Source organism: Prunus dulcis, chromosome 8 (assembly GCF_902201215.1).
Source record: "Prunus dulcis chromosome 8, ALMONDv2, whole genome shotgun sequence".
In the NCBI taxonomy this organism is placed as follows: Eukaryota; Viridiplantae; Streptophyta; class Magnoliopsida; order Rosales; family Rosaceae; genus Prunus; species Prunus dulcis.
The window spans coordinates 14,716,408-14,727,494 of record NC_047657.1 but is presented as its reverse complement, the minus strand read 5'-3'; the positions used below and the strand labels follow the sequence as shown (position 1 = coordinate 14,727,494).

Here is an 11,087-nt window from a genome sequence, read left to right as displayed (position 1 = left end):
AACAAGTCAAAATTTTCACAACAAGGCTACACCACTATCTTCATCAACATCCATGTGAGTCCAACTTACCAACCAAATTAAGGCAATCTCATGACTAGTTGATATTCACGACCAACTTCATTATTCAACATTATAATTTTGGGTCAAAGTTATAGATGTGTGATTATTCTAAAAGTACTGTTTAAGCAACCCTTTGAATTTAGGAATTTATGTATAAAAAAACAACAAAATATAATTTTTGTATTCAGAAATAAAAATATATACACTGAGAGCTTTGCAGGCAAGGGAGACAAGTCATTTGTCATTATGCTTGTTATTTAGCTACAAACATTGTGATACGTGCCCGTGCTTTTATGCTTTTCCGAGAAAAAAATTGGCGACCACTTAGTGAAATTACGAATAGACCTGATAAGCAGCCCACTTGAAAAAGAGTGGTCCATCCCACGTGCAGGCAGTGCCAAAATCGAACAGCCTGTCATGAAAGAGATGTTCTTTATTTAAAAATAATTATAAAATATAAAAAATTTATACTTTTCTACTAAAAAATAAAAAGCATTCTCTGATGGAGATGAAAATAAAAGTAGAGAATATAAAATAATAAAAAAAGAGAAAATTGAGGCCGAAGATAATATTACATACTTATTAGTATGGATAAAATAAATAAATAAATAGAAGATAAGTAAGTTAAGTCAATCGCCCAGAACAGTGCATCTATTTGAGTCTCTCTCTATAAATTAGATTAATTTAAATTAATTTAATATAGCGCTTGTATTAAAAAAAAGGAAGGGGATGCATCTATTTTTGTTGTTGTTGATAAAATGCATCTATTTTAAGTAGCTTCACAATAGCATTTGAAAAGTAGAAAAAAAGTTGTGCAATCGTAATCTCACAAATTGTTTTTAGGAACTTAGACCATCTCCAATTCAAAGGGTGGAAACTCAAATTTTGAGTTTTGAGTTTAAAAAACTTTTCCAACCCATATATTTTGGGGAGTGGAAATTTGAGAAATCTCAAATTTTGGATGGAATTCCAGTCCCAATATTGCCTAGACTCAATTTTTTTATGGGCCCAAAATATTATTTATTTATTTATTGGCTGGAAACCCACGTGCTGACTAACATTGCTGGACCCGCTGACATATCTAATTGGGCATGCAAATAAAGCTGGGGCACATTTCAATCTTGTTGGGCAGCGGCTATATTTTAAAAAAAATCTGATTTGCTGTTTTTTTTTAAAAAAAAGTGAAATTCTATTATATTTTGGAATTTTAATTTTTTTAAGTTAAAATGTTTAGAAAATTAAATCATAAGTGTTGAAAAAAAATAATTAAGGGTTAATCATCCTTAAATAATTTAATTAAATTGCATACTCAAATTATGAATCTACAAGGTTGGAGGAAAAAAAATTTTGAGTCCTGAAAATACATGAATAGTTGTATTATGAAGGGTAGAAATTTGAGTTTGGTCCCAACATGGTTGGAGATGACCTTTTCTCTTTTGTTTTTTTCCAAATGAAATAGTTTTTTCTTATCTGCTTGATCAGCCAATGTCATAACATGCACATGGAAGATCATCCCCAAAAAACAAAGAAAAAATAACATAAGCTTATGTTATGCCTAAATCAACAATTAATTTGGAACTAAATTCAAAAATAATATGTAATGAGAAAACTTTGTTAAACTGACTTTACTTAGGAGAATTTAGTCATGTTTTGTCCTCTGAATTTTACTGAGCAAAGTTTTAATGAGGTCACATTAAGTTGAGCTTATAACTTTTAACAGTTTCATAAAATTTTCTACTTTCGTTATGGAAAAAATAAAATCAAAGTGATAGGAGAAAGGCAAAACAAAAGTTTATGAACGACCCAATTATTATTTTTATTTTATAATTGCTGGACAAATTTGATTAGTGATTAAACTATTAATGTACAAAAAATAACAAAAATAGGTCAGATTTTGGAGTGACTTTGGGGATTTCAGCACATTACAGACCGTAAAAAATACAACCTTGTCAAACATAAAATTAAATTATTTTAATACAATTAGGGCCATCAAAATAGTTATTAGTAATTTTAAACTAGTTTTAAGGAATCTAAAGATATTATATTCCCACAACTTATCAATTATTCACACACACACTCTGCTTCTCAGTGGCTGCGCCTCTGACTCCGCACTATTTTTGTACTAAATTCACTATTTATCACTTTTTTTTTAGGGAGCTGATTTTTCCAATTTTTTTTTATCCACTTAGGGCCAGTTTGGCATTGCTGTGCTGTGAAAATAATCGCTATCAGATTTGCTGTGAGAGAAATCAGCTGTGAGAGAAAGCAGTTTGGCGTTTGGTAAAATTTTTGTTAAAAGTGTTGTTGGTATTGATTTTATGCATAATCAGAAAATGATTGCCGCATAATCATTAAACCCAGCGCCTTTTCGAAACTGATTCCTGCATAATCAGAAAATGAAAGCACCTCATTAGCTGCTTTCCTTTATAGCTTTCTCTCACAGCAATTTTTAACAATAAGTGATTTTCTCATAGTTTACCAAACGGATTGGGCTTTTCAAAATTTTTAAAACATCACTTATTACCCCAAATAAGCAATACCAAACGGGCACTTACACTCTATTTGTTAAAAATTGTATGTTTCCACTCATCTTTTGTCTACTTACACTCTTTTTTTTTTTGTTAAGAGTAAAAACTATTAAAAACAAAAGAAAGTGTAAATAGACAAAAGGAAAGTGGGAAAATCATCACCTATTTTTTAAACAAATTGCGGGCTCGCTATCATCAACTTGCCTAACTCATATATGCATTTGTAACGAATTTAGACCAAAGTTTCTGTTTTGTCCCTTACAAGTAATTTAGTTTTGATTCACTTTATACAGTTTTCGTACTGTCAAATCCGCCAAAATTTACCTGAATTTGTGTTCGTTATATTTTATTTTCAATGTTCAAGAGCTTTGTATGTTGTTGCCCACAAGAATTCTCATACGCAACGCTTGAATTGCGGACTTTCTTTTTATAAACATTGGCTTGGTTTGATTGGCTTACATTTTACTCACTTTTTTTTCAGAGACCCAAATGACTCGTAAAACTCAAAAACCAAAAATTCAATTCAGAATGAACAGCCAAGTGCATGAGATTCTAAAATTGAAAAGAAAATTTGGTGACATGAAACGTGAAAAAATATATCTGAAAACACCCACAAGCCTGCATTGTTTGCTTGATTTTAGTCTGAAAAATATAGACGTCTTATATATTTACAACGATTTTGGTGGTGCGGCGGTCATTTAAGATATGAAAGCCATGGTGGATGATGATTCTGATCCTTTGTTAGAGGATGAAACAATTGAAAACGAAGATGAGGAAGTTAAGGAGGGTCTTGTTCGTCCATCAGCTTTTAACGTAGAATTTTCAAAGAAAACTCCTCAGGAAAATGCAGCTGGATATCATGGAATCATATCTTCAAAAGAGGTAATCTTTCATTTTAATTTTATGTTCCTAATGGTGCTTTTAAAAAAATTTAAAAGTTTTTTATATCGAGAGTCGTGTTCGAATTATTTAAAATTTAAAAAGTGTGAATCTTCTTTATTAATCATTTTAACTCAAAATGTAACAACCATTTTCAACATTCGACACATATTTATATTTATAAAATTATAATTATACTTATAAACACATGTCAAATATTAAAATTAATGATGAGAATACACAGGCTTGACTAAAATGCAATAAAAATAGTTAGCAATGGGAGGGAATGGGGTACACGTCACGTGGCATGGAGGTTGGCAACGAACTCGCTTGTACGGTACATCACGCGACCAAGTCACACTACGTCTTCCATTTTCCCTTTACATCTCAAATTCCTTTCGTGACTACAAATTTTAAATAAATTCATTTCGTATCCTTTTCCGGAAACAGCTTTCTTGGAAATTGCCTGTAGTACCATCCATAATCTATTACATCGGATGCCGTTAAGGTACCATACATTTCGTCCCCCAAAAAAGGTACCATAAATAGGAAAGAAAGTCAAGAATTTTCAATGCTGCTTTTCCCATTTCTTTCCTCATCGGTCCCATTCAATATTCAGACATTGTTTCCTTCACGGTACTTCTATCAAATCAATACGGACTATGGTACAAATATATTTAATTATATATATATATATATTATAAAATACAAACGAATGAGATTTCTTACACACAAACTATTGAGGTGCCATGAGAGTTTGAATATAAGATTACTGATCTATAAGTCAAGACTCTATAAGTCAAAATCCTCTTTCACTGGGCTAAACCTCATTTGACTAAATGTGTTTTTAAATAAAACTTTAGATTACAAGTTCATTAATAAACACGTGTTATAATATGAATAAATTAGAGTATTATTTTGACATCAAAATATGACTTCTTTCTCAAAGCTCTCAAAATTAAATCAATTTAGCCCATTTGAAACTATTATTACCTATATTACTTGTATAAATATATATCAAACTTATCACAAATATGTATTACGAGAATTTATCATAAATGTTATTCTCGCAATACATATGAGTCGAATCTAAAATATCCACCAACTAAGTGAAGAAACATGCTAGTCGGCAGTCAATATTCTCCCTATTACTTTTATACAATTTTGATTATACATTTCCTCCCTCTCATTATTCACCCTGGAAAAAAGAAAGTAGAAAATAAGGCTTTGAGCGTAATAAAAACGTCATAAGAAATCACTCCAAGTAATTAACAAAATAAATATTTATGGGTGGTATAGGAAAATAATGAACAGACATGGGGGACTTGAGCGACTAGGAATACTAGAGAAACTAGGAGGACGACAACAAAACCTCCGCAAGCCACTCGTCGCTTTAAAATAAAGTTCATCATCAGTGGCCGCTTAAAAAAAGAGTTCAAACCCTAATTTTCTTTTTCGAAAAAATGTTTTGAATATTTATTTCGTTATCTTTATTTTATTCTCAAAATATCTCTTTAAATACTGGTACTTCACCGGTAGCACACCATCAGCTCAGCTCAGCTTTACCCTTCTTCTTTCTGTGCTTTTCAGACTGACAACACAATGGGGTTTGCTTCCAAGCGTTCTTCCGTTGCCTCGGGCTCGGGCATCAAATGGCTCGGCTTCGTCACGGCCGTCTGGGTGCAATGCATTTCAGGCAACAACTACACCTTCTCCAACTACTCCGACGCCCTCAAAACCCTCATGAACCTCAACCAACTCGAGCTCAACAGCCTCTCCGTCGCCAAAGACATCGGCAAAGCCTTCGGCCTCCTCGCCGGCCTCGCCTCCGACAAGCTCCCCACCTGGCTCATCCTCCTCATCGGCTCCGTCGAGGGCCTCGTCGGTTACGGCGCCCAGTGGCTCGTCGTCAGTGAAAGAATCAAACCCCTCTCTTACTGGCAGGTAAAGTTACTCGAAAACTTCCTTTGGGACTTTCGTCGAACACTTTGAGTGCAACCCAACTGACAATTGATTCGATTTCTATTTTCAGATGTGTATTTTTCTGTGCATGGGAGGCAACAGCACGACGTGGATGAACACGGCGATTTTGGTGACGTGCATCAGAAACTTCAGGCGAAACCGGGGACCCGTTTCGGGGATTTTGAAAGGTTATGTGGGTCTGAGCACCGCCATTTTCACTGACATCTGCGCGGCTCTGTTTAACAATGACCCTGCTAGCTTTCTCCTCATGCTCTCCATAGCCCCCTTCGCCGTTTGCTTGACCGCCATGGTCTTCCTACGCGAGATTCCTCCTTCGTCTTCCTCCTCCGAAGACCACCAGGAGTCGAAGTACTTCTGGGTATTTAATGGCGTCGCCGTCTTCGTCGCTCTCTACCTCCTCGCCTACGACTTCGTCCCGGACCCTTCGAAGCTCTTCTCTCATGTCTTCACCTTCATCCTCCTGATCCTCCTGGCCGCGCCGCTGATGATTCCAGCGTACGCGTTCTTCAAGACGTGGGCTTCGAAGTCTGATCGGGTTGTGTCGGAGTCGGGTGCGGATCCTGAGACTCGAACAGTGGAGCCGCTTCTGAGTCAGGCGGCGGCCGACGACGGGCAACAGAAGGCAGAGGTGGCGGATGGTGATGTGGTGGCGGTGGTGAGGAGGAGGCCGGTAATTGGAGAGGACCACACAATTTTCGAAGCGATGACGAGTTTGGATTTCTGGGTGTTGTTTGTGTCGTTTTTGTGTGGGGTGGGGACGGGGTTGGCGGTTATGAACAATATGGGGCAGATTGGGTTGGCGCTTGGATACGTCGACGTTTCGATCTTCGTTTCGCTCACCAGTATTTGGGGTTTTTTCGGTCGGATCGTCTCGGGAATGGTTTCCGAGTACTTCATCAGGTTGGTTAACTTAAACCCACTACTAATTATATTCATTAGTGTCATATCAAAATTAAGAATAATTTTTTAGTAGCGTAAAAGTTGTATTGTTATGTTCTTTTTTCTTCACCTAATTTTTTAAAATTATTTTTGCAAATTTCAAGTCAAACCGGACTTTAAAAATAAATTAATTTTGTGGGTGTTTCAGTCAGTACTAACCATGATACTTAGATTCAATTACTTGGCCACTTGCAGTTTGTTTGATAATAATAGAAATTGGAGAAGCATATTGAGAAGAAGATCCATGAATTAATTCCTTTCTAGGAAGTGTTTGTACTATGCTTGGCTTTTTGCTAATGTTATTTTTTTGTTATAGAAAGAAGATTCCACAATTATAATAAAGAATTCATAATAACAATTATTTTTACTAATCTTCCAACAACCCCCCAAAATAAATTACTAATTTACTATTATAATCACCTTCGAAGAAAGTTCGATTTTTCATTTAGAAATTAATTTTCTATACAAATAAAGTTATAAACTGTGGGCGGCACTTTGTGTGATTTTTTCTATGTGGAACTGTTGGCGTCGCTTGGGTGGAATCATATTGAGTGCTTCTTGTTTTTTCTCTTTACTTTTGGGTTGCTTTTTACTTTCGATTGAGAATATATTGTTTGTGTAATTGGGTGACTTCCTAGTTTCTTTCCAAACGCCCCCTTATTAATTCATTCATAAATTCTATAAAAGAAATATTGTCTGCCATGTTCATCCCCCCTCCACTCCTCTTTTGTTGTTGTAAATTCTTTCTGGCCGTTCCTTTACCATTTCCAATTACTTTTGCATTGGTTTTGAGGTGATTTTTCAATATTAAAGGCAACATGGTTTTGGGATGAAGACTTTTCCATTACCGTCAGTTGTAATTCATTTCTAAAGTCAGTGGATGCAAATTTTCTGTGGCAAGTTGCTTAGAAATCAACATAAGTTTGGTCCAACTTTCAAGCTTGCTTGTTTCTTTTTCTACCCACCTTTTATTTATTTATTTATTTGAACATACCACTTGCTTCTCATCAGGCCATATTCTCTCATCCAGACATCCTTACGTTATTTATCGTGCGGACGCTATTGTAAACATGAAGGAAATGAGGAAGTGATAATAGAAAATACATGGCGTCCGCACGATAATAACATCTATATATACTTGTAGTTATTTTTTAGTTTTATGTTTTGCGCTTGCTTTGCATCAGAAGGCCATCCCTAGTTTAATGATGGGGTCCAAAAACCTAAGCTTTTAATTGCTCACCTAACAGTTTACGAATTCTGTAAATTGGACCAATTTATGTAGCTTTAGAATTTGTTTTCATGTCTTGATAATTCTATAATTTATGTGCAAATTATAACTTGATAGAAGCATTCATTGTCTGCAATTCTTTGCCAACTTATTTTTCTGGTGGCCATACATTTTTGGCTTGAAAAATCAACTAACATGCAACTCTCTCTGGTCCCATTTTTTTTGTAATATTGACAGGAAAGCTGGAACACCAAGACCCCTTTGGAATGCTGCTTCTCAGATTCTAATGGCCGTTGGCTACATCCTCATGGCCATTGCCATGCCCGGTTCTCTGTACATTGGTTCAATCGTCGTTGGAATATGTTATGGAATTCGGCTTGCCATTACAGTCCCAACTGCATCCGAGCTATTTGGTCTCAAATACTATGGACTCATCTATAACATTCTGATCCTCAATCTTCCACTCGGCTCCTTCCTCTTCTCCGGCCTACTTGCCGGGATATTATACGATATGCAGGCCACAACCACGTCCGAAGGCGGCAACACCTGTGTTGGTGCCCATTGTTACAGGCTTGTGTTTATAATCATGGCCATTGCCTGTGTTATTGGGTTTGGTTTGGACATTTTATTATCCATTAGAACTAAGAATCTTTACAAGAAGATTCAAACTGGCAAGAAATCAAAGAGAGTGGCTAATGACACACAATAGTTAACCTAAGGTTGGACTTGGGAGGCCAAGAAATCTGAGGATTGATGGGTTTAAAATTTTGCCCAGTGATATCCTCCATTTGGAAGTAAGCTTGTTTTATCAATTTTTTATGCGGGCATTATGTTGCTTATCATCCATATGATCACACTTGGAAGGGAAAAAAAAAAAAAAATCATATAATTACAAAAATGATGTGGGTAAGTTGTTTGATGGGCATCCCTAATCCGGCCCATTATGAAATTTGTATTGATTAATTCTTGGTGGAATTGGTGTGTAATTTTTTTGGTAATCTGGATTAGTGTGTGTAATTATTTTCTTAATTGGTAGGCTATATTTATTCATTAAACAGTTCTTCTTTAGGGGTTTTTTTTTTTTTTTCCTGCGTTCGGGGTCTCTCTTGGCTCTACTGGTCTAGAAACATTGATGGGTCAGTTTCTATTGCTGGGCTATACAACAATTGGGCCACAGAACAATTATAGTAGCAGAAAGTTGGGCTTTATGTTGTGCCCTCTTTTTTATAAAAGCACTTCAATGTTTCCTAAAAATTTGAACACCCTGCTTCTGAAAAAAGCAGGGATGAGCAAAAGTGCTTTATTTAGAGGCCTCTTTTTTTTTGGGAAAGGGCCAGAAGGCCCAACAGTGTAGTCTCATCAAACTAAACTAGTATGTGGGGGATCTTTAAAATGATCTGCATTTTGTACTTGAACAAAAAAATAATAATGTTGCTATCACCAACCTAATGATTTTGTGTAACAAAAAAAAGGGCAAAAAACACTAATGATTTTTTTTTAATATAAGCGATAATCTAAACGAGAGGAAAGTGACATGAGGTTGTTAACTACATACACCAAGACGGCAGGGGCTGCAAGGCGAAAGAGGAGCTTGAGTTCAATCCAAGTGGCCAAGCGGAGTCTCTTGAAGGAGGACAGCTGGGTGTCAGATAGCACCTTCTCAAGTGGAGACTCCAAGCGATCGCCATGGCCGAAGGCTTCGGCTGCTGCTGAGTAGGGTTCGGAGTCTAAGATGGGTTGCCGGAGTTGGTCTTGATCATTGACCATATTGGACTAACAAACCATGGTTATGGTGTTTGTGGGGGGCTTTGCCACAATTTGATCTATACAGCAAATGGGTGCTTCTTTTTTTTTATGGACGAAAACGAAATGGGTGCTTGGAAAGAATAATATTGAGGTGACGGGTCGTCAGTATTGAGGTGTGGGCTGCTGGCTTATGGTAGTTTTGGTTGTTAGAATTGAATGGATTGAAATGAATGCAACCAAAGAGTTTGATTAAATATCTGAGGAATGTAGTTTGTATCATCATGTTGTTGTTGATCTCATTACAACGAGGCAGCAGGAGCTCAGATTGCATGCCAATCTCATTCTAGTGAGTCATCATGCTCCTGAGATGATTTTTTTTTCTATCTCTCTTTTGTGATGAAAGGCTATTCCTTTCATCGTGGTGTTATACATAGCGTTTCATGCTCCGAGTCCGGCCTGTTCATCTTGAGATGTTGGAGGTAACCAAAGTGGTAATTATCTATGAGGAGGAAGGCAACGCACCGAAAAAATTAAAATTAGGTATTCGCCATAAATCTTTTTCTTTGTAGAATAATTTATATATGTTATTATATTTTAGGGAGTTTATATTTTTGTAACTTATCAAAGTTTAAATGTTTCCATTCCACCATCCATCAGAAAAAATATATCAATTCATCTCTCCATGTTTTCTTTGAATCATACCATTGTTTTCAACTTGCTATCCAGGTACCGAGTGTATGCATCTACCATGAAAAACAGAGAACCGTCAGGTGAGCAAATGTAGTAATTATAGCCATATTGTGTAAATTTAAAGCCAAAGGTTAGGGAGATTCCTGTTTGGCTAATAGCAAGGGCGGATAGGTGTCACGACGGTTGCGTTAATCATGGGATGTTAGTTTGTATTAGTTGTTGTAATAGTCACGTGTATCTCTCTGTGAGTTAGGAAGAGCTAGCTTAATTACTAAGCAAAGCTCAAAGTATAAATGGCTCTGGAGTACTGTAATATTCAGTAATCACAAACAAACTTTCAAGATAATTCTCTCTCTAGTTTCTCGATTCTTGTTCTTCTTCTCAATTCTTCCTCATTCGTTAGCAATTCCTCATCTACAACTTGGGAAAATAACTCAGTTCATTGTTCCATCGCCCCCGGAGTGTGTCACCAAAGAGACAAACAAATATCGGACAACCAGGGAACTACGTATGTGTTCTATGAAGCTTCGAGAGCTATACGAATTCCACAAATGCATAACAATTTCACAAAATGTTGATACTTGGAATAAATTGTACAAACATCTGGTGATGGAATTAATTGTACAAACATCTGGTGAACTCCTTAATGGATATAATAGATGAAGGCAACATTGTAGTTTAGCATCCCAATGACATTACAAATGTGAAGATCTTTATCAGCCTTCCTTTAAAACATGCTAAAATATGAATTTGGTTTGAATACTTTAGGTTAATTGTATTCTTCTCCATAATGAGATATAAATAAGAGTTTACATGAGTGCTTTACAAGGAAATAGATACAGTAAATAATTAGTAGAATATTGTAACATCCCACATCGACCAACGGAGATGGAGTGATGTGCCTTATATGTACATGGTCACCTCCATCTAGCACGAGGCCTTTTGGGAGCTCACTGGCTTCGAAGTCATGGGAACTCCAAAGTTTAGCGAGTTGGGGCTAAAGCAATCCCAAGATGGGTGGCCCACTAGGAAGT

General features: G+C 36.2%; 1 protein-coding gene across 2 annotated transcripts; it reads left to right on the top strand.

The window, feature by feature from the left end:
- Positions 1 to 3,112: 3,112 nt before the first annotated feature.
- LOC117637527 (protein NUCLEAR FUSION DEFECTIVE 4-like) lies at positions 3,113 to 8,685 on the top strand. Of its 2 annotated transcripts, none has more exons than XM_034372432.1 (4): positions 3,113 to 3,470; positions 5,058 to 5,411; positions 5,500 to 6,350; positions 7,855 to 8,685. In XM_034372432.1, exons 1-4 carry the CDS (start codon positions 3,294 to 3,296, stop codon positions 8,324 to 8,326), a joined length of 1,854 nt encoding a protein of 617 aa, XP_034228323.1. In that variant the 5' UTR covers positions 3,113 to 3,293; the 3' UTR covers positions 8,327 to 8,685. The 2 variants fall into 2 exon arrangements, with proteins under 2 accessions (XP_034228323.1, XP_034228324.1); XM_034372433.1 differs by lacking the exon at positions 3,113 to 3,470 and adding an exon at positions 4,737 to 4,900 and having other exon boundaries at positions 7,855 to 8,482.
- The last annotated feature ends 2,402 nt before the right edge of the window (positions 8,686 to 11,087 follow it).